This window comes from Dromiciops gliroides, chromosome X (genome assembly GCF_019393635.1).
Source record: "Dromiciops gliroides isolate mDroGli1 chromosome X, mDroGli1.pri, whole genome shotgun sequence".
Lineage (NCBI taxonomy): Eukaryota > Metazoa > Chordata > Mammalia > Microbiotheria > Microbiotheriidae > Dromiciops > Dromiciops gliroides.
Window position 1 is genome coordinate 34978264 of NC_057867.1, and position 27303 is coordinate 35005566.

Genomic DNA, 27303 nt, shown 5'->3' on the forward strand with positions numbered 1-27303 from the left:
TGGTGAAGTGGATAAAGCACAGGCCCTGGATTCAGGAGGACCTGAGTTCAAATCCTGCCTCAGACACTTGACACTTACTGGCTGTGTGACCCTGGGCAAGTCACTTAACCCTTATTGCCCTGCCTCCCCCCAAAAGACTATTAGGCATAGCATGGGGCCCCTGAAGAATTTAGCCCTTTTAGCTCTGGAGGTTAGCCCTAGGGTCCTCTGTCCTGAGTGTTGAGAGCCTCATCTGGCCCTCTACTCCAGCTGGCTCGCTAGACCCACTTCCTGCAACTGAAATCAAATCACCAGCATTGAGCTCCTCTCCAGGACTCCACTCACCAACCCTGTGACCTTACAAACCAAAATAGCTTGCCCAACCACCATGCCCCCCAATTAGAATGCAAACTTCTTAAAGAAGAGTTTCTTCATTTCTGTATTTCTATACAATGTGTGGGGCATAGTTGAGCACCTGAAAAATGCTTTTTTCATCGCTTTATCCCAGACAAATAGATGGTTTGTGAGCATGTACTATCAGTTAGAAGGGACCCCCCCCCCAGTCCGTTTAGTCCAACAGATAACTCAGTGAGAATCCCCTCTGCTATATTCCCAAGTGGTCATCCAGACTTTGCTCAAAGGCCTCTTGTGAGATGGAGCCCCTAATAGCTCTCAGTACAGCCAATTCCACACGTGGACAGCTCTAATTGTTAGATAGTTTTTCCTTAAGGTTGAGTTGAAATATGTCATCTTTTAGGTGAAAGCCCATCAAATACTTGAATATGACTACAGAGTCTGTCTCAAGGCTTCTCTTCTCTGGGTTAAATATTGCCAGTTCCTTCAGTCTTCGGATGACAAGAACTTAAGGCACTTCACCATCCTGGCCCCAATGTCCTCCATAAACTGGAGCACCCAGAGGTGAAAACAATACCCCAAATGGGATCTGACCACAGCAAATGACAGCAGGACTATTCCTTCCCACCCCATGGGTGCTGATGCTCAAGACAGCCTAAGGATGCATTGGTATTTTTGGCTCTCAAAACACACTGCTGACTTATTCTGAGTTTGCCGTGCACAAAAACAAACAAAAACCGATCCTTTTTAAAGACAAACTTGTCAAGCCATGCCTTGTACTTGTGGAATTGATTTCTGGGATCCAATTGCAAAACTTTACATTTATCCCTCTTATAAATGTGATGGCTTAAATTAGATTATTATTTTTCAGACCAATATTCTAGCTTCTAAAAATTCCTTTTGGATCATGACTGTGCATCCAGTATATTAGCTCTCTCTCTTCTAGCATTGTGCCAAATGATAAATGTGCCATCTATGCCTATATCCAAGTCATTGATAAAAATGTTAAGCAGAATAGGGCAAAGCACAGATCTCCATGGCACCTCACTGGAGCTCTCCTGCCAAGCAGACATTGAATAATTAACGACTACTCTTTGAGTTTAGCCATTCAACCAGGTCCGCATAAATTTAATTACACTATCATCTAGCTCACATCTCACCATACTTTCCACACGGTCCAGTGTAAGAGACTTTTTCAAAAGCTCTAGGCAAATGATAACTACAGCAGTTCCCTAATCTTTCAGGCTAATAACCCTGTCAAAAACGAAAATAAGGTTAGTCTGGCATGACCTATTCTTGCTAAAGTCATGCTAGCTTGTTGTGATCATGGTTTCCTTTGTTATATGTTCACTAGCCATCTATTTAATGAACCATTCTAGAATTCCACCAGGAATCAAAGCCAAGCTATCTAGCTCATTGTCCTATACTTCTGTTACAGACTCTGTTTTTCTTCCTTTTTTGAAAATTCACACATTTGTCCTCTCCAGTCCCATTTCACCTCTCCTGTTTCCTAAAATCTTTCAAACATTATTGATATGACTGTTTTCTCTCACAACCTAGCTAATGTGGGAATGTTTTCCATGACTACTCATGTATAACTTATTTTGAAATGCTTGAGTTCCAGTGGGTGGGGGGTGGGAATGGAGGAGGAAGAGAAGTTGGAACAATTTTTTTTAAAAATTGATGTTAAAATTTGTTTCTACATATATTTTGGAAAATAAAATTCTATTCAAACATTATTGATAGTGGTGTAACAATTCCATCTGCCAGTTCTTTCTATATCAGAGTATGTAGTCCACCTGGGACAGGTGACTTGAATTCATCAAAGGGAAGAAGGAAGGAAGGAAGTAAGAGAGGGATGGAAGGAAGAAAGGAAAGAAGGAAAGGAAGGAGGGAGGGAGGGAATGAAAAAAGGAAACAAGCATTTATTAAATGCTTACTTTGTGCCAGGCACTGTGCTAAGTCTTCAGAAATATTATCTCATCTTATCCTCACAAAAACCCTGGGAGGTAGGTGCTATTTTTATTCCCATTTTAAAGTTTAGGAGACTGAGGCAGTCAGAGGCTAAGTGACTTGCTGAGGGTCACACAGCTAGTAAGTTGCTGTGGCAGGATTTGAACTCAGGTCTTCTTGACTTCATGTCCAGTACTCTATCCACTTGCCTTGATGGAAGGATTGTTTGATGTTTGAGAAATCATGATATTAGGAAGGCAAATAAAAAAGCAAAGGTCTAAGCTCAGAAGTGAACTATCTTTGAGAATCCTAAGAGTATGAAATAAAATAATCCTTCACCTCCATAGCATAAAGGCAAGAAGACGGCCTTCCTTTTAGCCTTGCCTTACAATCACAGATAACAATAAACATTCAGACCTTGCTCACAGTTAGCTAAAAATATTCTCTGTGAATCACCAATCTCCCACTGGGCAATTCTTGACACTATTTTTGGTGTGTACAGTTCACACCAATCAATTAATCAATAAGCACTTATTAAGCTCAGGCACTGAGCTAGGCCCTAGGAACAAAAATACAAAGAACGAAACAACTCCTACTCACAAGGAACATATACTCTAATGGTGAGACAATGTGTATCATACACACATGTATATACAGAATAGATACATATTAAATGGCCATAAAACAAAGAGAAAGTAGTTAAGTACAAGGCAGTTTGGGAGGAAGGACACACATTAGCCATTGAGGGTGTCAGAAAAGGCTTCAGCTACGACGGAAGCTTGAAGGATGGGGTGCAGCCAGAGCAAAGACAAAGAGCTGGAGAGAGAGGTTGAGGCCAAATTGCAAAGGGCTTTAATAGTTAAATGGAATGATTTCTGCTTGATCCTAGAGGCAATAGGGCATCACTGGAATCAATTGAGTAGGGGCATCACATGGTCAGATCACATGTGCATAGGATGAAACCAGGAATAGCCAGCTAGTAAACCATTCATATGAGCAGGTGCTTTGGACTTTTTGGTGTGTCCCATTGGGTCACTTAAAAATTTAATAACTTGATTACAATATAAGCTTCATGAGGGCAGGGGCTGGTTCACTTTTGTCTTGGTGTCCCCAGTGCTGAGCATAGTACCTTGCACATAGGAATAAAGCCTGGCCCTGTGATTTTACCAGATGAGGAATTCTTACTGAGGATTCCTTCTGTGATGGAAGTCGCCTGTAACTTAGTCATATAGAATTGCCTGAGGGACACTGAAAAGTTAAGTGACTTGCCCAGGGTCATATAGCTATTATTGGAAGCAGGATTTGAAAGTAGGCCTTCCCAACTCTTAGGCCATCTCTCTAACCACTATGGCACAGTGCCTCTCAAACACTTGTTAACTGATAGCAAAATCTTGAGTGGGAGATTCTATACTGGGGAAAACCTACACAAACTCCAGCAAGTTCAGATTCTAATATCTCTGTACTTTTTGACAGAGAAAAGTATGGGATAATAAAGAAATGGTTATTAACTAGCCCAATTACTCCTGCATTCACAAGTCTCTCTTTCTTGATGATTTTTGGCCAACAATTAGCTTCAGCATCTCTCAAAGGAGTACAGAATGATGTTTTCCCGCTACAGATCTATGACAAAGAAAGTCACAGATAACTGGACACTGATTCTGCTTGTTAGCAAAATTGGAAAGGAATGCTAAATTGACTTTCCTAATTAAGTGACTTCTCACTGTTGGTTGGAGACACCGGGCACTGTAATTTACTAATATCTTACAATTTTCAGCCAAAATACAAGAAGTGACTTGGCAGATTACACTCCGGATGAATATACTTGGTGATTTTTTTTTCTGGGGCAATGGGGGTTAAGTGACTTGCCCAGGGTCACACAGCTAGTAAGTTTCAAGTGTCTGAGGCCGGATTTGAACTCAGGTACTCCTGAATCCAGGGCCGGTGCTTTATCCACTGTGCCACCTAGCCGCCCCTATACTTGGTGATTTTAATCATTTATGTATACACATACATAGGTGTTTGAGCACTGCTTCTGACATATTCTGGCTGTGTGACCCTGAGCAAGTCACTAAACCTCGCAGTGGCCTAGGCAACTCTGTGACACTGGACGTTACAGGGGAGGTGCCAATCTCCGTTGAGAGAAGGAGTTTCCACACCAGGAACTCCCTATATCAATTAAATCACAGGTCCAGTTTAAAGAAAATAATACCTACACAAAGGACAACATGATGGCCCTGGAGTTGGGAAGATCTGGCTATGTGACCCTGGGCAAGTGACTTAAGCTCTCAGTGCCCCAAAAGGGTGGCTGTCAGAGACTTTAGGCCCTATAAGGGGCAGAGAACTGCACAGGTAGAGGGGGTTTTATATTCCCATGAAATCATGGTACAAATCAACATCATGGACCATGGATCATGAAATCAACACATACGCACATGCATAGATGGATATCATTTCAAACTTGATCAAAAGCTATTATTTGAGCTATTACAAGGGGCCAACCTGAAGGATCCAGAAGGGATTAAGAGTTCATTAAGGTCCAATGTGATCATTCCGCAATGGGAAGAGAACATGAAGACTGTTAGAAACAACCTCTGGCTCCAATCACTGGAGCCTTTCACTAAAAGGTTAGTTCACTACTGCTGTATTCTGAAGGCCTATTACAGTCAGAGATCTTTGCCCTAAGCACTTCCTAACGATACTACTAAAACAACCAGGCTTAAACTTCCTGAGTGGAGTTCACAGAAAAAAAAATGCAAGAGTCAAGAAGAACCCATTCCTCTTATTTCTTTCTTTTTCATGACTGTAGTAAAATCAGAAATTTAGTCAGGTGCTTTTTTGTTGGTTGGTTTGTTTATAACTAATAGCCACGTTTCCACAGGAGCTAACAAATTTCACTATTCCTTGCATAAAATCGCAGTGTTATTCCAAAACAGCAAAGTGATATGGGTCGGTTCCCCCTGCCCCAAATTAGTGCTTGTTCAACCAGGGCACAATCCCATTTTCCCCCGAGAGAAAACATGGCTGAGCAGCCCATCACTGGGGTTGCTCACCCCCCTCCAGAAACATTCACATCACAGCAGAGACAGCCAGCTAGTGAATAGTTGTTCTGAACTTAGCCCATGATCCCAATGAATTCGAGTCTGTCATACAGATCTCAGCAAAATTAACTATGATATTAACGAACACGCTACTAGCATGAATTAAATGGCATTTGGAAGTGAAAATCCAGAGACTTTCAAGCCCTAGGAAGTGAGGGGCCAATTATTTTGTTGCTTTCATTGGAGATTTCACTTGCTTTTTAATCAATGAGAGCCAAGTTTTTAATTACCAGAAATATAAAAATGGAAAATGATGTCTCTAAAAGCTGTCGATAAAAGACCACCAGTGAGTGCCTGGGCTCAGCAATATTAACCCTGGATGAAAATGAGATTTTCCAGAATTAGTAAATGGAACTACCCCACACAGACACTGAATGAAAAGGTGAACATTGGATGCAGAATTGACTCTGCGGGAACAGTGTTAACGTAAGAAGGATGAGATCCAGACATGAGCTTGGGCTGAGGAGCTCATGCTGGGATGCTGAAGAGAAATTTGATTGTCCTGTTCCTAGGAAAGATAAAATCTGTTTATTGTGCCAATGACATTGAATCATGCAGCCAACTTTGGAGACATTTTTTTGGTCCAGTCCAAAAAAGTAGATTGGGTGCTCATGCAAATTATTTCTGGGATATTATAGTTCTGCCTGCACTGCAACATGTCCATGGGATTTTGCTGCCAGGTTATCGGCACAGCTTTCCCTTCAACAAAGAGACTAATATGTCAGTTACTGAGTTTTACTTCCACTCTAAGTAAATGAGGATGACATCCATTATCAAGTGGAATTGGTGGATGCCATGGAAATCAATGGAGCCGGGCATAAACCAAGCTGTTTACTTGGAACACAGCCCTAAGTTACAAATTTAGTCTAGCTCTAAACACTAAATAACCCACCAGCAAGACAAAATAATAGACAATAATAGGACCATTTCCCTGATGCTCCCATATGTACCTGGTCTCCCAGGATGACCGCGGGGCCCAATGTTCCCTTTGGGACCTTCCTGGTTTTGACCTGGAGAGCCAGGAGGGCCTGAGGGCCCTCGTACACCAGGGAATCCAGGAAAGCCCTGTTCACCCTTTGGACCTTGGGAGCCAGGGCTTCCCGGTGTGCCTGGCGAACCTTCGTCACCCTTCTCACCTGTGAAAACGAAAGAACAAGATTATAGTGCAAATTCCCACTATTGGGCTAGAACTTATTTTAGTTACAAAGTACTCATAATCCATAGGTTGGCACTTTGGAGACTTTATCAGTATTCCTATATTTCGTATCCACCTGACCCCATAACCCACTCTCTCGCAGTCTTGGAAAGGACCTCAGTGGCCAACTAGGCCAAAGAATCACCCCAAACCCCACCCCACTCATCCAGCCTCTGCCTGAACACTTCCTGTTTGGGAGAACCTAATGCTTTGTGAAGAAGCCCATTCCTCCTTTGGCTAACTATGAATGTGAGCAAGGTTTTCCTGACAACAAGCTTACATTAGGCCCTTCTCCCCAATGCCTCTGGTTCTGCCCTCTGGGACCAAAAAGAACAAGTCTTCAGATACTTTAGGCCTGTCATCTGGTTTCTCTTGAACCTTCTCTTCTTCAGGCTAGATAGCCCCATTTCTTTGATCCTCATATGACATGAACTTAGGTCCTTTTTTTATGGGGCAATGAGGGTTAAATGACTTGCCCAGGGTCACACAGCTAGTAAGTGTCAAGTGTCTGACGCTGGATTTGAACTCAGGTCCTCCTGAATCCAGGGCCTTATCCACTGTGCCACCTAGCTGCCCCCTTAGGTCCTTTTTATCAGAGATGGTCACTCTCCTCTGGATGCTCTGCAGTTTCTCAATATCCTTCTTAAAAGGTCTGAATATAACCACCACTACTACCACTTCAACACGTACAACTTGAGGCCATCATCTCTCAAGAGGTGGGTAGCATGCTTTCATTATCAATCTCTAGAAATTCTGAGGTTCTATTTCACACTTTTATTGGCAAAAGATGACAAATGTTGGAGGGGCTGTGGGCAAACAGGCCCATTAACATGCTGTTGGTGGACCTGTCATTTAGTACTGCCACTCTGGAAAGCAATTTAGAGTCACACCCAAAAAAGTGACTAAACTGGGCATACCCTCTGACCCAACAATACTGCTTCTAAGTCTACAACCCAAAGATCAAAGAAAAAGGAAGGATCCTTATGTACAAAAATATTTTAGCAGCTCTTTCTGTAGTTTCAAAGAATTAGAGAAATCAAGACAATGCTCATCATTTTGGGAATGACTGAACATATCATGGCATACGAATGCAATGGAATAGTACTGTGCCATAAGAAATGATAAAAGGGATGGTTTTAGAGAAGCCTGAAAAGATTTATATGAACTGATACAAAGTGAAGTGAGCAGAACCAAGAGAACAACAACACTGTAAAGACAAACAACTTTGGAAGACTTAAGAATTCTAATTGATGCAATGACCATAATTTAATTCTTGAGAGTTTCCTAGCCCTCCTGGCCCAATTTCACTGGCGGAATTTTGTTCTATGGAATCCTAGCTATCCTTCCTCTGAATCCTTTGAAATTTGTTCTCTCAAATCCAAATCCAAAAGTAAATGTCAGACTATGCCTGGCTTACCTCTCCTTTTCTCTAACAAACTTTAACATGCTGTGGTCACCTTCCTCCCCCGAACTGTCCTTTGCCTCAGGGTTACAACAACCTGTTCCTCCCTGTTGACAAGAATCAGATGTAAAAGAGAATTTCTCCCAGTTGCTCTAATTTCAACCTTACCAGGAAATCCTGGGATTCCGGGAGGTCCTGGGAATCCGAATCCTGGTTGACCTGCCATGACACAACAACACCCCACCCCGCCCCAAAGATTAATGACCCAACTCAGAACAATTTCTTTTGAGATGATTTTATATTTCAACCCATAATGAATTTCTTATTTGAATCCTAAAGTGACATAAGCACTCCTCTGAAAGAAAGCCATCCTTCTTGTGCCAGGTTTACATATATACATCCACTGGATATCATCAGGATGGGCAAAGGTTATTTTTTGACAGAAAAGCTTGGTCATGGTGGCTATTAAATTCTCTGAATTACCTGACTGAGGTAAAAAGATCTAGAAAGTTTTATATCATGGAAAGAAGATAGTTTGAGGGTCAAAAGTGAGATGTTATTCCAAAAATGGAGTAGGCAGAGAAAGAATATCAAAGAGGGAGGGGGAACGTGGACTGATTTCAGCAAGGCAGAGGGAGGCAATGGGGAAAAAAGTGGAGGAAAGATATGGTATGTTTGCAAAGAAAAGATTATAAAGGAGAATAGGAGATGGATAGAGAGAAAATCCCTTACCTGGTTCACCCTTCTGTCCAGCTGGCCCAGGAATCCCATCTTGACCAGATTCCCCTTTCTCTCCTGGAGATCCTGGGGGACCAGGATGGCCCTGACCACCTATAGAACAAGATACAAATGTTGGAAGTTACAAAAAACCTTTCCAATAAGCAATCCCATCTTCCCACAATCCTGCTATTATCATATAACCTTTGACCCTCCTCACCTGAAGTGTTAAAGTCACATAAAATTTGTCCCCAAAGTCATCTTTGGAAATAAAATTTGCCTCAAGTACCAAAGGCCAAATCAGAGACTCTGTATCCTGAGTCTTTGACTTTGGAGTTGGCTCTGGGATATGGGTGTGGGGAAGGGAGTATGATTCGGGCGGGGGGGGGGGGACTGTGAGGGGACTGATTTGCTAGAGCCAGATTCTTCGGGTGCGGGAACACTGGGGCCCAAAGAAAGGAAGAACCTTTTGCTAGCAGCTGTCAAAGAGCCAATCCTGGGCCAGCTTTTCAGAAACTCAGCTACAGAATGGCTGCCAATTGAGCTCCAAAGATAATCATCCATAATGGTAATCGTCTGAAATAGCTTTGTGAGAGAGTACGCTCTGTAGCTAGAACAAGAACTCAGTAACTGGTCACTTTGCCTCTACCTCTTAAAAAGTCATACCCCATGAAGGAACTGGGCCTACCAAAATGGAGTTTCAATCTCTGTAATTATGACACAACATCATACTTACCTACAGGACCAGACTGTCCTGGGAAACCAGGATTACCAGGTGAGCCATCCAGACCTCTGGGTCCAGGAAGGCCTGTAGTACCTGTGGAAAAGAACCTGAATTGAAAAGCAGAAGAAAAACACTATTGCTTTGAGAGTTACGAGCCAAAATTCAAATGTACAGACTTGGCATAGAAACACAATGAAGAACAGAAAGGAAACATGTAAGATGTTGGTGCTCATTGGGCATAGTTTAATTTGTTTGGGGGCGGGGGTGATTTAAGACGGCATATTGATTTGTTAGCATTGCGACATTCACAAACAAATCAGTCTTGAATCCATTTGCTCTGAAATATAGCAATTAGAAAAATAGATTTTAAAACTAGGCAGACTGTCAATACAAAGAACTCAGCCTATTGGGTACTTTCAGTCTGCTAGGTTCAACTGGATATGTTTCCACCGGACATTGCATTTTGTATTGCTGGATCTAGATGGTGGCAAGCACATCCTAAAGGGAGTCTTGGTTAAAAGGAAAGGAAGGTGCTAGAGAAGAACAAAATATCTACCCTATTGCTGCTCTGCTTCCTTCTCTCTAGCCCAATGGTAGAAGAACAATAACAAAAACCTAACAGAAAGGTCACCTTTTTCAGAGGATCCCCACCCATGTAGCAAACAAGATGTTTGTTTTCCCACTATCATGACTTAGGGGAGAGGTGCTGAAGTAAGGTGCCAGCTGATCCAAGCCAAATCTCTGAACTACAGTGTTAGCTGCTTTAATGTATTCAAACATATCAACCTCCTAGAAAGTATTTCTAGCTGATGTGCTGTCAAAATGCCTCATGGTACACCTTTAATATCACCGAAAGTATATCTCTAAAGCCAAAAAGTTAGCATTTTTGCAGGTGCAAAGAAAGGATGCCCCCCTCTCCTTGTTGACAAAGTTCTAGAAATGCTAGCTATAGCAATAAGAAAAGTGAGAGAAATTAATGGAATAGAAATCAGCAAAAAAGAGGCAAAGTAGCCTTATTTTCAGATAGAATGGTTGACTTAGAAAACCCCAGAGAATCTGCAAAGAAATTAACAAGATTAATAGTTTTAGTAAAGTAATAGCATACAAAATAAACCCACAAAGTCATCAGCATTTCTTTACAGTGTTAACAAAAAACAAGAGAAAACAATAAAAAGAAAAATTTCATTCAAAATAATTACAAAATTCACAAGATATCTGAGAATAAATCTACAAAGACACTCACATGATTTCTATAAATACAGCTCTATAAGAACTCTTTATCAATATAAGGATAAGACAGAACTGAGCCTATGATTTCACTGGTATGAAAAACTCCCTGGTGAGGAAATTCTCTTTACCACTTCAGGTTAGCACCTTCTCTGCAACTTTCAGTCTTAGAGAATTCCCTCAGAGCACTGAGAGGTTAAGTGACTTGACCAGGGTCATACAGTACATATCAGAGACAAGACTTGAACCCAGGTCTTTCTAGTTTCAAGGTTGATTCTCTATCCATATTATGCTGCTTCTCTACAGATCTAAAGGATAACAAATATTTGTAGAAATAGTCATTGTAACTGAGCTGTTCCAATTTAGTTCAAATAACAGTATGACCTAAATTAATTTACAGATTTAGTACCATATAAAACTATCAAGAAGATACTTTATAGAATCAGATGAAATAACAAAATCCTTTAGAGGAACAAAAGTCTAGAAACTCTAGGGAAATGATTTTTAAAGACAGAAGTTAAGAAAGCTGAGAATTACCAGATCTGAAATCATATTATAACACAATAATCATCAAAATTATTCAGTACTGCTCTAAAAATAGAAAAGTAGATCAGTGGAACAGACTATATAAGTGAGACTCAGAGACCACTGAACATAACAATACAATGTTTGATAAATCCAAGGACACAAATTACTCAGGGAAAGATTCCCTATTTGATAAAGACCACTTGGAAAACTAGAAAGCAATTGGCAGAAATTAGAATTAGACCAGCATATAATAAACACAGACCATGATAAGCTCAAAATGGCCAAGTGCCTTTGACATAAAAGACCATATCATCAGAAACAACACCCCCACCCTCCAAAAACAATAACTAGAGAATGGAAGGAGGTATCCTACACCATTATGTGTGGGGGGGGAATTCTTAACCAAACAAGGAACCAAACAAGGTAATCATTAAAGATAAACCAGATAATTTTGATTACATGAAATAGAAAAGCTTTTGCATAAATAAAATCAATGCAGGTAAGACAAAAAAGAGAAACCGTCAAGTAGGAAAAAACTGTTGCTGTTCAGTCATTTCAGTCATGTCTGACTCTTTGTGACCCTATTTTGGGGGTTTTCTTGGCAAAGATCCTAGAGTGGTTTGCCATTTCCTTTTCCATCTCATTTTATAGATGAGGAAACTGAAGGCTAAGTGACTTGCCTAGGGTCACAAATCTCGTGTCTAAGGCCAGATCTGAATGCATAAAGATGAGTCTTCCGGACTCCAGGCCCAGCACTCTATCCACTGTACCATTACCTATCTGCCCCAAGGTAGAGGGAGGGAAATTTTGCATCAAATATTTCTGATAATATAAAAATCTGATATCCACACAACATAGACAATTGACGCAAGTTTGTAAGACAAAACTGTGTGATCACAGATAAGTCACTTAACTTCCCCAAGTTTTAGGCAACACTTTAAGACTTTAAGTTATAGATAAGTTGATGATCTGCAGTGGGATTTTAGTATCTAATGAAGTAACAAGTATAGAAGAATACCCATCTACATACATACAGAGATAGAGAGAGGGGGTGGAGATGTTTTATTGTACATGCACACAGAAACACACACATCATGTCCCAAAAGTCTTAGTGTATGTTAAAGTTCTCATTATTTGAGCTCATTAAGCTTCTTTACTAAGATTTCCAGGATACCCAGCATATAGAACTGATCTTATAAATATCTGACTGAAAGACAGAACCACTTTAAAACAACAGTGGTCAGAGGATATAAGCAAAGAGTCTTCAAAAGAAGAAAAGCAAATTATTGATAGTCATATGAAAAATACGACAAATCACTATGTAATAAGGTAAACATAGAAGATTATATTATATTATAGAAGATGGAAAAAATGCAGAGTCAACATTGGAAAGGCCAAGGAAATACAGGCATATGAATACATTGTTGGTGCAGCTGTGAACTGAACCAACCATTTTGGAAAACAATTTGGAATTATGGGGAAAAAGTCACTAAATTGTCACTAAAAGTCACCAAACTTTGACCTAGTGATCCCACTACACACTGATGGGCCCTTAAATACCAAAGTATTTGGCAGAGACTCTTTGTGGTGGCCCAAAGCTGGAAAGAAATCACTAGTAATAAGGTAGTCATGAGTTAAAACAATTCTGAGTTTTTACTCCTACCCATAAAATCGTAAAAGATGAAAACAGTTAGAAACTGAGGTCTGTGAGGGTAAAGGGATATTTTTGCTCTGTGAGCAATGCCAAGAAAGTTGCTTGGGGCCTTGGGAGTTTAGGTGACTCGCAATTCTCTAAGACCAAAAATTACAGAACAACTGAGCTACGTTGGTAGAGGGATTACCACACTGGGAGTTCCTCATACCAATGAAATCACAGCTTCAGTCTGGGGAAGAAAATGATGGCAAATATGAAGAATTCAGAGAACCGATGAACTGATGTAAGCAGTCTCAGTAGAATCAAGAGAACAACAGACATAGTGACTCCAATAATACCAATGGAAATAATACTGAGTTAACATTTATTAAACACATGACCTCATTTGGTCCTCTCAATAACCTTGGGAGGGAGGTGCTATTATGTTCCCAATTTACAGATGCAGAAACTGAGGCAGACAGAGGTAAAACAACTTGCCCGGGGTCACACAGCTGGAAGTGTCCAAGGCTGGAGTTGCACTCAGGTCTCCCTGACTCCATGCCCAGCAACCCATCCACTGAGATACTTAATTGCTCCATACATCATCGAAAGGGAGTTCGGCTCAGATTGTTTGCAATGACAAATCTTGGTCCCTGAGAATGGATGATGAAGCATGTTCTATCAACGGACAGGAGAGAGAGGACTGGAGAAAGCAGCCTGATCCTTATACTGTCAGTGAGTTCTGTTTAACTGCTCTTCTTTGTTATAACAGAGAGTTCAAAGAGGAGGGAGGCACACTGAGACATGATTAGAGGAGAAAAAAACCGGTATAGACTAAGTCTTTTTTTCCCCGTGAAATCAGATTCAAGACTTAAGGGACTAGTTTATTGTCAGGACCAGTAAAGTCAGAGAAATGTGTTTCTGAGTCAATATCTCAATGATCAAGACCAATCAAGGTCCAGGCATCCAGACTCTAGGTGAGTGAAGCAGCAACGTTGAACACAGCCAGCACGGAGGGAGCCGATAATAAGATAACTCGGTCTCAGTTCTTTTCCCCCAAGTCACTCAACCGTTTGTTAGCCGAATGAATTGGGCCGTCATTGTGCCACCACCACCCATTGTGTTCCCATGTACAGGTGTCAAACTTTCCAAGGGAACCAGAAGCAGGACAGGGCTCAGCTGTGAATATTATCACCTAGGAAAATAGTCAGGCTCCTTAATTGGCAGTCCAAATTGGAAAGTGGTATACACCAACTGTCTCTCAGGTCTCAGAATCTTCCCCTGCTGAGCTGCTGGGGCCCTTCTCCACTCTGCAAGAGATACAGCTCAGAAAAAAAGGAAGGGGAATGGCCGGCACAAAGTCGATATCAGATCTGGGGGTCAGATCTAAGAGCCGGCCAAATAAAACAGATTATCTCTGTCTCCTGATTTGGCCCGCAAGACAGCGATGAGAGGCAGGGGAAAAGAGGAAGGAAAGGGAGAAACCTGAGCCGCTCAAGAATGAGAATTAAAAGAGAAAACCGTTACCTGGCCATCCGGGCAAGCCTGGCTGTCCTTTTACCCCAGGGCCCCCCAGAGCACCGGGCAAACCAGTATCTCCCAGGGCACCTTGAGTGCCAGGAGTACCTGGGTACCCGGGCAGGCCAGGATCACCCTGGAAATATAAACAGAAAGACATCACAGTAGCATTGCTTCCATTTTCCAGAGTCTTAGCACATTATAATGCTATCCTTCCTTGGCAGGGCAGCCTGTCTCCCCAGATGGCTGTACATAGAAAGATGCATGTTTTCTGATGTTGTATTCTGCTTTATCCTCCCTCATTCAGATACTGTTTAAAAGCTGATCCAGATATTACCCATCCTTCAAAAGCCCACCTCGAGTCCCATCTCCTTCAGGAACTCTTCCTTGACAAATGTGGCTCACCCCGAGTCTCCCTCTCCCTTTCCTGACAGATGCTATCCCTACACCACGTTCTGGGAGCTAATTAGGCTGCCTAGCACCATCCTCTAATTGCTTCATGTTTGGAAGTCTCGTCTCCCCCAACTAGACCATAAACTTCTTGCGGTCAGGGACCAAGGCGAGCTTTCTTTGTATGTCTCTCCATGCTGGATTGCACAAGGAATGCTTAGCGAATATTTGTTGGCTTGAAGTCTCCATAGATCAGCTTTGAATAAATCATCTGATAATTCTTGTTACTAAGGAAACAATCCAATTTAGGTACCCGAGTACAAGGCAGAGGAGAAAATTGTGACATATCACTAGCAGGAGATTATACTCAGTAATGGGACATTGAAATGTAGAGATCCAACCTCTCATTTGGGCCATTCCAATTTCCATAAGCCCTCACTCCCCCTCCCGCCCCCCACCCCCACTAACGCCAACCAACCCCAAACAAAATCAAGCATCTATTCTTCCTACCAGGGTTTCTAAGAAGAATCAAAATTCCGTGGCTTCCATTTTCATCTTTTCTTACCATTGTCCACGCTGCTGAGGCACATTGAGCAGAGGGGCGGTAAAAATCCCAAGGGATTTGGATCAAGATCCATTGGCATTTGAGCCATACCCTAAGAATTTTGTTCTTGACTCACTGGGCCCAAGGGCAGGACTTTACATAGACCCCATACATTTTCTTTTTTCTTTCTTTCTTTTTTTTTTTTGTAGGGCAATGAGGGGTTAAGTGACTTGCCCAGGGTCACACAGCTAGTAAGTATCAAGTGGCTGAATCCAGATTTGAACTCAGGTCCTCCTGAATCCAGGGCCCATGCTTTATCTACTGTGCCACCTAACTGCCCCAACTCCATACATTTTCAACTCCTCTGCTATGGTCCAGTGTTCTGAGCTGCTCAGCTCTTTCTGGATCGTGACTTGGTCATATGAGAGAGCTCAGTAATCCACATGGATGGCCAGCACCTACCCTGCAGATGAAGCCTCCCCCTATACAATGTCTCCCCCCAAAAGAACTGTGAGCTCCTTGGGAGGTGGGACCAATGTGCCTTCCCATCTGGACTCCAATGTGCATCAGTGTTTGGTATATAGTAAGCACTTAATAAATGTTGTTTCATTTGCTTGTTCGCTCATTCAGTATGCCATCATTGATTAAAATAGTGAACTGGAAAAGATCAATCAGAGGCAATGGTATTGTAGTGAAGGACATACCGAGTCACCTCCCTTCTCTGGGCCTCAGTTTCCTCATCTGTAAAATGTAGGAGTCAGACTAGATGTCCTCTGAGATCCTTTCTAAATGTTTTACCACAAGATTTTATGAACTCACTGTGCAAGTTTGGGCAAGTCACATAACCTGTGTGAAACTCAGTTTCTCCATATTTAAAATAAGAGGGTTTTACCTAAAGTTCATGTCTGACCATATCACTTCCCTCTCCCAATAACTTTCAGTGGCTCCCTACTACCTCTTGGAGCAAATATAAACTCTATATTGAAATTCTTTTCAACCTTGTCCCATTCTATCTTTCCAGGCCTGTTACATATCACTCCCCTCCAGGCACTCTAGGGTCCAGCCTACTTCTTGTTCCTCTAAGAAGACACTCCCATCTCTCATTTCTGGGCCTTTGCACTGGCCAGCCACCATACCTCTTCACACCCACCTCTCAGAATCTCTGGCTTCCTTCAAGCTTTTGCTCAAGCCCCATCTTCCACACAAACCCTTTCCTGCTTCTTCCAGTGCCTGCTCTTCCCAGATTCCCCTGTATCTGGATTCAGTACATCCTTGTGTAAGTGTATTGTGTCACCTCCAATAGAATGTAAACTCCTTGGAGAATGGGATTATTAAGCACCTAGTACAGTGGCCAACACAGTAGGTATTTAATAAATGCTTACTGGGGGCAGCTAGGTGGCACAATGGATAAATCACTAGCCCCGGGTTCAGGAGGACCTGAGTTGAAATCCAGCCTCAGACACTTGACACTTACTAGCTGTGTGACCCTGGGCAAGTCACTTAACCCTCATTGCCCCACAAAAAAATAATAAAAAAAAATAAAATAAATGCTTACTGACTGGACTAGATGATCACTAAGGTAGCTTCTTTGAGTATGAAATTCCACAACTCCAAGAGCCTTGTAGTAAGCCCCTTTCTAGATCGACATCAATTCATAAGTGAGAATCCTCATTCGACCAGTCTGAAATCTACTTAACTGCCATGTCAGCCAGTTGGGATTTTTCCATTTCACCCATCTGGGCATTCCCTTGATCTGCCAAGACCCTGTATTTCTAATAAAGACAGGGGAGAACAATGGATGAAGTGCTGGACCTGGAGTCAGTCTAGGCCTGGATTAGAATCCTGCCTCAGACACTTGCTAGCTGTGTGATTCTGGCCAAATGATTTCATCTTACTTGTTGTTGAGTCGTTTCCATCATGTCTGACTCTGTGATCCCACTGGGGGTTTTGGTTTGCCATTTCCTTCTCTAGCTCATTTTACAGATGAAGAAACTGACGTAAACACGGTTAAGTGACTTACCCAGGGTCACACAGCTAGCAAGTGTCTGAGGCTGTATTTGAATTCAGGTCTTCCTGACTCCAGGCCTGTCAGTCTATCCACTGCATTACCACCTAGCTGCCCTTCATATCCCTAGGCCTATATGAAACAAGGGGGGTTGGATTTTTTAACACCATCTCTCTAAGCTTATAAAAAACAATGGGGTTGCATTGTTTTTTTGTTTTGTTTTGTCTTTTTCATCTCCCCGGGCTTGTATCAAACAAGGGGGTTAGCCTGGTGTTTTTTCATCTCCCTAGGCATATACTAAACAAGGGGGTTGGATTTGATAGCTTCTAAGGTGCCTTCTAGCTCTGAATTTTGGTTCCCATGATTCTCTGCCCACCTGCTCCCCCAGATGCACCTGGCCTGCTATGACTGGCTCCTGCCAATGACCACTGTGTTTTGCAAAGATAACTACCAAACAGCTGTTTAATCATCCATTCGAGAACATTTCTGGGGACTGATGTGAAGTTTGCTGGGATAATCTGCACACTCTCTTTTGTTCATCTTTTTTTGAAAATTGGTCCAATGCTCTGCTGTCTCCTTTCTCATCTCGCCCCACTTCCTCAAAGATCCCTGACTGGTGGGTCAGCAATCAGCCCTCTGGGTTCTTCCAGGGTCCTGGAATGCAGGTGACCTAAACTCATTTAATGCAGCTCCAACTATCTCCTCATCCAGCCTGGGCTTCAATTGCCTGTCTCTTAGCTGGCTCTGTTCTGCTATCTGCAATCTGAACACCATTCTCCTTGCAGAGGAGAAGCAAACAAAAGGGCCACGTGCTTCTCTTTTTCTTTGTTGTTTGTCTAAAGGTGGTTCTGTGGCAGAGGAGTCAGCTGGACTATTCCCACCTATTCAGATACTAGCTGTGTGGCTCCGGTCAAAGGTCAAATCTCTTGCCTTCCAGTCTCACATCTTCCACTGCTTTTTGGCCATCCTGAACTGAATGTCCCGGAGACATCTTGAACTCAACATTCCCCAAATTAAACTCATCATCTTTTTCCCCAAACCCTCCCCTCTTAATAAAAATGATAATGTAATAGCTAACATTTCTATGACATCTACCATGTGCCATGTACTATGCTAAGAGTTTTATAAAAATTAGCTCATTAGATCCTCATGCTAACCCTGTGTGGTGGTTGTTCAGTCGTTACACTCATGTCCGACTCTTCCTGGACCCCATTTGGGCTTTTTTGGCAAAGATCCTAGAGTGGCTTGCCATTTCCTTATCTAGTTCATTTTACAGATGAGGAAACTGAGGCAAGCAGGGTTAAGTGACTTGCACACAGCTAGAAAGTGTCTGAGGCCAGATTTTAATTCAGTTCCTTCTGATTCCACAGTTTGGCACTCTAGCCACTGAGCCACCTAGGTGTCCTGATAATCTATGGAGGTAGATGCTATTATTATCCCCATTTTTAGAGTTCGGGAACCCGAGGCAGACACCTTACCAGGCCCCGGAGTCAGGAGGACCTGAGTTCAAATCTGCCTCAGATCCTTCCTAGCTGTGTGACCCTGAGCAAGTCACTCAATTCCCTCATCTGCAAAATGAGCTGGAGAAGGAAATGGCAAACCGACTGGAATATCTTTGCCATGAAAACCCAAAATGAGGTCATGGAGAGTCAAACACGAATGAAATGACTTAACAAATAAATTCTTATTGACTGACAACTTTTCAGCCTCAGTTGCCTATTCTAGAAAATGGGGATAATAACAGTACCTGCCTGACAGGGTAGCTGGAAGGATCAAATGAGTTAACTATATATGTAAAGCACTTTGCAAATCTTAAAGTGCTATATAAAAGCTAGTTATTGCTATTATTATTATTAACAACATGAAACTACTCAATATGAGAGGGAAGCATAGCTATTCCTTGTCTTTATTTTGTAGGGCAATGAGGGTTAAGTGCCTTGCCCAGAGCCACACAGCTAGTAAGTGTCAAGTGTCTGAGGCTGTATTTGAACTCAGGTCTTCCTGAATCCAGGGCTGGTGCTCTATCCACTGCAGCGCCACCTAGCTGCCTCATATTCCTTGTCTTTTAAAAAGTCACATTGGGCCATATCGATTCTAGAGTAGGGAAATTGTCGTAAAGGAGAAGTAAACGAGGGCAGGATCAGCTACAAAACCGTCACCTGGCATTTTTCTGGACAGAGAATGTTAAGAGTAGGGCATACCCCTGAGATCCTACGGAAGAAGTACACAAGGACATATTGAAATACAGAAATTCCCAGGGGCCAGGAATAAAGCCCCTCCTTCCTCCCCATGATCTCAGAAAGTAGGGGATGAGTATTTCAGATGAAAAAATGAATCAAATATGACCTCATCCAGTATATTGAGTCCTCCTGTGGCCATGTCACCATTAGATCTGGCATTTGTGTCTTATTTCCCTACTAGAATGTAAACTCTGCGAGGACAGGCATTGTACCTCATTGCAACTCTGTCTAACAGAGTGAGGGCCCTATATACCCAAGGACCAGGGGCCAGTTCTCCTCACAGGGCAACATCATTCTTTGCTGTGAGGAACAGTGGCCTACTGTAGGGCATACTGTATGTTCTAGAGGATACATGGAGACATATATATGAACATGCGATTGGAAGTGGAGGCTCCAAATGATCCGTGTCACAACCTTTGAGGACCACAACTGCGGGCCCTTCATCAATGCTGAATTGGATTTTTGAAAAAAATTTGTCATCCTACGAGATGGTATATAAAAATCCGTTTCAAGAAGGGCATGAGTAAATTAATGGGAGATGCATCTGCAGTGGCTTATGAAGAGGGAAGTTAGGGATGGTTGAATAACAGCCTTAACTTTTGGAGGGTGACACTAGTGGGGGTCTTCCACAGAACAGTCTTTTGTTACCATGCTAGGGCACTGAATGCCAAGCCTGATAGGCCAGTTGTGGCTGGGATAGGCCATTCCTAGGCCACTCGGACATGTCCCCTTTACCAATTAGCCTTTCCTCCCCTGTGGCTCTGACCAGGAGAATTTCACCAATAGACAGGAATTCCCTGTGTCCACCCTCAAAGTCGCCAGAATTTTGCTCTTCTCTTTTTCCTTTGTTCCTTTTCTGGGAACTGTTTCTACTCGGCTTTATCAGTAGATGCTACCATGAAATGCCGTGGCCTGAAAGAGACTTCAGATTATGTGAGGTGAATACTTGTCCTATTTCCCTAACTCAGACAATTTTAAAATTCAATGTGGCATGTACTTAGAGTAAGTGACACTTAGAGGCTTCAGAGAGAGGCAAAGGTTTGGCTTTCTTAAAGAATCATAAATTCAGTCCAGTTCAGTAAGTATTTATTCAGTACCCACTAAGGCCAGGTACAATGTAAGACACTAGGGAGAAGTAGACAGGACAGTCCCTGCTTTCAGGGAGCTCGTTTTCTACAAAGGGAATACAACATGTAAAGAGATAAATAAAGATGACATAATTTGAGGAGAGAGAGAGACAGACAGAGAAAAGGATAGGAGGGAGAGAGACAGACAGAGACAGAGAAAAGGGAGAGAGACAGACATAGACAGAGAGGAAGGAGTGAGAGAGAGAGAGAGGGAGAGAGGGAGGAAGAGAAAGAGAAAAGGGGGAGAAAGAAAGGGGGGAGAGGTAGAAAAGGGATAGGACATAGACAGAGAGGAGGGAGGGAGGGAGGGAGAGAGAGAGAGAGAGAGTGAGCTAAGAAGCAGGAGAATCAGAGGAGGCTTCACGTGGGTGCCTTTAAGCTGAGGAGGCAAGGACCCATCTGACTAGACTAGAGAAAGAAAGCAGAAGGGTAATGGTTTCTTCATCTAGAAAAGTCAGCTGGAGGAAGCATCAAGACAAGGGGCATTGGCACCCCTGGCAGTTAAGGAGAGCTTGAGTTCACAGGCCCCTCAATCTAGAGCTGGAAGGGCCCTCTGAAGCTATCTAGTCCAACCCTCTCATTTGACAGATGAAGAAACTGAGGCCCAGGTAGGGGAAGGGACTTGTCCAAAGTCACACCACTAGTATCAGAAGTGGGATTTGAACTCAAATGTCCTAATTTCTGAAGGAAAAAGGAGAAAGCACTTATTAAAGGACCTACCATGTGCTAAGCACTTTATGAATATCTCATTTGATCTTTATAACAACCCCATGAGAAAAGTCCTCATTTTACGGTTGAGGAAATTGAGGCAGACAGAGGGGCAGTGAATTGCCCAGAGTTACAGAACTAGTGAGTATCTGAGGCTCGATTGGAATTCAGGTCTTCCTGACTTGGCTGGAGGCCACCTGGCTGCTCCCCCCAACCCAGCTTTCCCCTGCACAATGCTAACTCCAATCTCGATCCAATTAGACACTTAATCATGGTTTCCTGTGGCCACCTCTGCATGATGGTAGAATGAGCTCCCACGGCATTATTTTTAAGGACCTCTGTTGTTATTAATGTGCCTCCAATTCGCCCACGCAACTCTTGAAATAAATTAGTCAAAGCAAAGTTGAGCAGGAGTCCCGTGAGCCCCAGCTTTCTCATCTTGGGCTCAATGAGAAAGCTAGACCTTTGTGGGGAATTTCCTATCAAATTTGGGTTTTGAACCTACTGCGCCTACAACCCATTTGAAAACCGCTTCCTTCATTCCAATGATAGTTCTCCTGTTGCCTGGGAGAGCAGAGGGGTATTTTAAGTATCTTCCGGCACCCCGCTACCACGGAGTTGCATCAGACATGGCAATTATGCTACTGCTGAGTTTCATGGGGTTGACTGGCATAGCGAGAAGGGCAGGGCGCCGGCGTTCCAACCCCCACATCTGGCAAGTGTTTACCAACCTTGGGCAAGTCACTTCACATCACAGTGCCTCCATTTCCCCATTCGTAGAGTAGCAGAAGTACTGATCATAAATGAGAGCAGATCCCATTTACATGGGCTGTCTAATTCTGCCAAATGCTTTCCATAAGTGGTCGTCTCTGATCTTGTGAAGTCAATACTATTAATCTCCCCATTTTGCAGATAAAACTGAGGCTCAGAGGTAAAGTGATTTTCCCAGGGTCCCAGAGCCAGCTGAGGTGGGATTTGAATCCAGAATATCCTGGAGTACAAGCCCAGCCTTCATCGACTGGGCTATACTTCTCTAAGGGGAAGGCAATTGACCTAGATGAGTTCCAAGTTCCTTCCCAACTCTCACTGCCTGTGGTTCATTCTTACATCTCCCTCAAGCCCAGGATCCTAACTCAAGAAACTGCAGGAGAACTAATAACACTGGGATGCTAATAATAGCCTACATTTCTAAAGCACCCCTATGTGCCAGGCACTGTGCCATGGTGCTTTGCAATTATTATCTCATATGATCCTCACAGCCCCCATTTTACAATTGAGGAAACCGAGGCAGACAGAAGTTAAGTGACTTGCTCAGGGTCACAAAGCTAGGAAGTGTTTGAGGCTGGATCTGAACTCAGGTCCTCCTGACTGCAGGCCTAAAGTTCCATTCACTGCACCAACTATAACAGACCAGCAGGGAGATTTCATTGGTTTACTGAACATATGCTTAGCTTGAGATGGGATGGGGAAAAATGGCATTTCAATAGTTGTATCTTTCACCTGCTCTCTCCTCTTCCCATTCAAACTATCAACTCTAGAGAAAAGAGAGGATCTTTAAGGCCCGGCCTGGATCCTTGGCTGTATTATTTGTTTTTTTAAGTAAGTAGCAAGAATGATCATAATGTAAGAGAGAAATCCCATCTGTTCCCAGCATCCTTCACTGCACTTCCAGGACTGTACCTTAGGACCCGGGGGACCTGGGCGACCAATTCCTCCAACACCAGGGGCTCCTTTCTCTCCATTTTGCCCAGGAAATCCTGGGGAGCCAGGCTGGCCAGCAGCTCCAGGCATCCCTGGAGATCCTTCCACACCTTGGAGACCTGTTAAAATAGTTCTTAATTGCAGCATAGACTTTATTAGCTGATGTGTCAAGATGCAAGAAAGAGAAACAAAGGACTCTGCATTCAGAGCCTAACAAGGGACAGCTGAGGCTGGTCCAGGACCAGACATCTGGCAAGGGTAGGAGATACTTCCTCCTTCCTTGCACCTACCACAGTCAATATGCCTGTCCTGCCTCTTCCGGGCAGTTTGAGACCCCCAGGATTAACTTCACAGGCAGAAGACCCTGGACCATTACCTTAACCCAAGGTCAAGCTCAGTCCTAGCCCTTCCCAGTCTTGCTCCTCTGCCCTTGGGAAACCTGCTCTATTGGTAACAAACTCCATTTCATCTTTGAGTTCTTCTCTTAATATTCCTTGCATCTTACAAGCACTCACTGGAAACTAACTTGCACAGAAGACATCTGGTGTCATCCCTTGGCACCCTCCCTTCTCCAAGGGCGACTGCTCCTCATTTTATACCTCCTGACACACATAAGAGGGAAGGAGAAGTTGGCAGATGCCTTGTCTCCACCGTCGCATTTAGCCCTTTCCTCATTCAGCAGCCCTAGACCACACTTGTCCCTTATTCCCCAACATATTCCCTATCTGGCTCATAATCTTCTTCTCCAACTCAACCCTTCTTCCCTTTGGACATCCTGATCTCTCAGGTCCTCGACCCACTCAATCCCTCTGACCTCTATCTCAACATAACCTTGACCATGCCCAGGAGAGGTGATGCTAACCACCAGCCCTGCCCACTAAACTCTACATGTCCTAGGTCCTCCAGTCCCTAGTCGTAATTTTGACACTGAGATAGGCCGTGCAGATTTCTGAATGATTAAGTCTCAAGAATTCTGACACTTTGTCCCTCAATTCCTGTTCGATGCCTCAGTACCTCAGCCTGTCAGCATATATATATTTATATATACACACTTTGGGCAATTAAAAGAAAGAAACCATCTAACATTAGGTGAACAGCATTCTGGGGGTTCTTCTCACTCACCTGGGAATCCCATATCTCCTATGTGTCCTTTTAATCCAGAAGGTCCTACTGGTCCTGGTCGTCCTGGGAGGCCTGGGTTTCCCTTGGGGCCTAGAGAAATCAATATGGTAAAGTTAAAAGGTAATCCCGGTACTAACCCAGGCTCCTCATCTTGGAATGTGTCTGAGGTTAGGACAGTACAGATGACGGCCACAGAGATTCTAATCCACATATGCCCATAATGGCAGCTCGGGCTCAAGATAGGCAGCCAAGCAGTACAGAAGTAAATGGAGGGGCAGCTAGGTGGCACAGTGGATAGAGTACTGGCCCTGGAGTCAGGAGTACCTGAGTTCAAATCTGGCCTCAGACACTTAACACTTACCAGCTGTGTGACCCAGGGCAAGTCACTTAACCCTAATTGCCTCACTAAAAAAGAGAAGTAAATGGAGAACCAGTTGGTCAACAATGTACCAGCCCTTGGGATACAAAGAAACACAAAAACCTGGTCCTTGGAGCTCATGTGGGATACAGCTTGTAAATGATTAGGTTGGGGATTCTTCAACTGGGGTTAAAATGTCAGGGGGTCACACCTTTATTTTCACAAACTTCTAATTGAAATTTAGCATTTCCTTCAATTATTTGAAATATGATGCTGAGAAGGGGTCCATGGGTTTCCCCATTCTCCCCAAGGGGTCCCTGACACCAAATGGTTAAGAACCCCTGAACTAGGCACATACGCAATATATGCTCAGTAGCTGAAAGGTTATATCAGAAAAGACACTAGAGGGCAGCTAGGTAGTGCAGTGGATAAAGCACTGGCCCTGGATTCAGGAGGACCTGAGTTCAAATCCGGACTCAGACACTTGACACTTACTAGCTGTGGGACCCTGGGCAAGTCACTTAACCCTCACTGCCCCACAAAAAGAAAAAAGAAAAAAAAAGACACTAGCATTGGGTGGGAGGGGAGGATTGAGTAGTGGGCTGCAAGTGGGCTTTGAGCTGAGTCTTGGAGGAAGTCAGGGGCAGAGGTAAGAAATGAGAGAATTTGTGGTATGACAGACAACCAGGTCAAGGGCAGGGAGATTGAATGCCACAGAAATGGCAAGTTGGCCAGGGTAGCAGGGGTCAAAGGGTATGTGTGTATGTGTGTGGGGGGGGTGTTAATGGCTTAAAGTGTGAGAAAACTAGAAAGGTAAGAAAAGGCCAGCTTATGAAGAGTTTTATATTCATAGCTACTCCTCAGGCTAATGCAGCTTTATAAGTAAGAACCCAAATTTCACCAAGCCTACTGTCCCTATGGATATTGCATTGGTAATAAAGCAAATTAAATCAGCAGCCTTTTGGAATCACAAAACAGCCAATGCATCTTTCCTTATGCAAGCGAGCAAAGCCCTATTTCCAAAATTGGCTGAACTTTTTTCCCCCTTTTAAAAAATGAATTTTATTGCTATCTTTTGTTCTTCCATCCCATAGATTTCCCAATGTATACCCTCTTCCCTCTACCTCCTAGAGAGCCATCTCCTAATACATAGAATGAAAAGGGAGGGGGAACCAGTTCAGCATAACTAACCCACCTATCCACAAAGTCTGACCAGATATGCTGTCTTCCACACCCATCATTCCCCACCACTTGCAAAGATAAGCAGAGGTAAAATCTCCTCTTTCTTCTTTGGGGCCAAGCTTGGGGCTATTATCATTTCTTAGCATTTGCCTTCAATTATTTTTGCTATTGTTCTCTCCATTTACATTATTTATTGTCATTGTGTGTGTTATTTTCCTGGGCCCACTTACTTTGCTCCCCATTGGTTCAGTTTTTCCAAGCCTCTCTGAATTTTCAATATTCATTGTTTCTTGCAAAACAGTAATATCCTATCACATCAATGTACCACAACTTGTTCTAGCTAAACACCTTTCACTTAAAAATGGTCCTTCCCAATGTAGATCCCCAACTATCCCAATTGGCTGTGCCATTTGCAGGAACAATTTGTTTTGAAAGGGTCCAGAGTCCATGACGAAATAAACTGTGATACATGAATGTAATGGGATGGTGTTGGGCTGTAAGAAACAATTCACAAGAAAAATTCAGAGAATCAGGGGAAGACTTATATGAACCGATGCAGAGGGGAGTCAAGCAGATCCCAGAAAACACTGCACACTATGACTACAATGGTAGAAACAGGAGAACAATCAAAAAAATCCCCTGAAACTGAATGTTGTATAATTATGACTAAAGTTGGCCCCAGAGAAGAGATGAAAAAAATGCCCCTCCCTTGCTTCTTTGAAGAGATGGGGAATTATGGATACGGAATGTGGCATATGAAACATACCATCAGATTTGACTAACGCGTTGCTTGCTTTTGCTGAACTGATTTTTTTTCTGTCTTTCTTTTTGATTCCTTTTTCCAAGGGCCATGAATCACTTGATATGAATCACTATTTTAACTGTGAAGAGATGATAATTGAACATCTGGAAGCTGATGACAGTGAAGAGGGTACATGAGATTACGGAATTATAGAGTTAAGGATGGAAAGGCCCCTAGAAGCCATCTATCTCAATCACCTCATTTTACAAAGTCCAAGGAGGGGAAATGACCTACTCAAGTTCAAAAAGTCACCATGATAGAGGGGGCAGAGCCAAGATGGTTGAGGAAAGGCTGTAACTCTCAGAGTTCCCAATAGATCTGTCCACATACCTCCACAAAGTCATCATGGTAGGTGGTGGGGAGGTCTGAATGCAGGTTCTCTGACTTTGAATACAGCGCTCTTTCCCACTGTGCCACAGAGGGAGGAGGAACATTGTACAAAGGTTGGTAAGAAAAGATAGGCGTTTTTGAAAACTCTGTAAAGGGTCCAGAGGTGGCTTTCACCATTGTATAGCTGGGTTCACTATGGAAGGTGAGTGACTGTACAAGCTAGGCACACCCCTGGGCATCCTGCCAGGGGCACTTGCCTAGGCACAGGCTGCCAGCTCGGGGAGCAGGTGAATGAAGAGGCACTGTGAGGCTCTTCTTTACATGCCCGACTGAGGTAGCAGGCGTAGGAGAGCAGAATAACTGCCTAAGCATGTATGGGGCTTAGCAGAAAGATGGTATGCAGCTGTTCTTTATTTTCACAGGTGCTGCAGCAAAAGGAAATTGGCTGAAATGGGAACCAAGTAGA

General features: G+C 43.1%; 1 protein-coding gene across 1 annotated transcript in view; it reads right to left on the minus strand.

The window, feature by feature from the left end:
• Positions 1-27303, minus strand: part of COL4A5 (collagen type IV alpha 5 chain) — a 208953-nt gene that overhangs the window by 41429 nt on the left and 140221 nt on the right. Inside the window, exons 35-41 of the mRNA XM_043974872.1 lie at positions 24166-24255; positions 23023-23162; positions 14338-14464; positions 9435-9515; positions 8714-8812; positions 8150-8200; positions 6335-6520 (exon numbers count right to left, since the gene is read on the minus strand). Coding sequence (XP_043830807.1) covers positions 6335-6520; positions 8150-8200; positions 8714-8812; positions 9435-9515; positions 14338-14464; positions 23023-23162; positions 24166-24255 — 774 coding nt within the window. The remainder of the gene's footprint in view (positions 1-6334; positions 6521-8149; positions 8201-8713; positions 8813-9434; positions 9516-14337; positions 14465-23022; positions 23163-24165; positions 24256-27303) is intronic.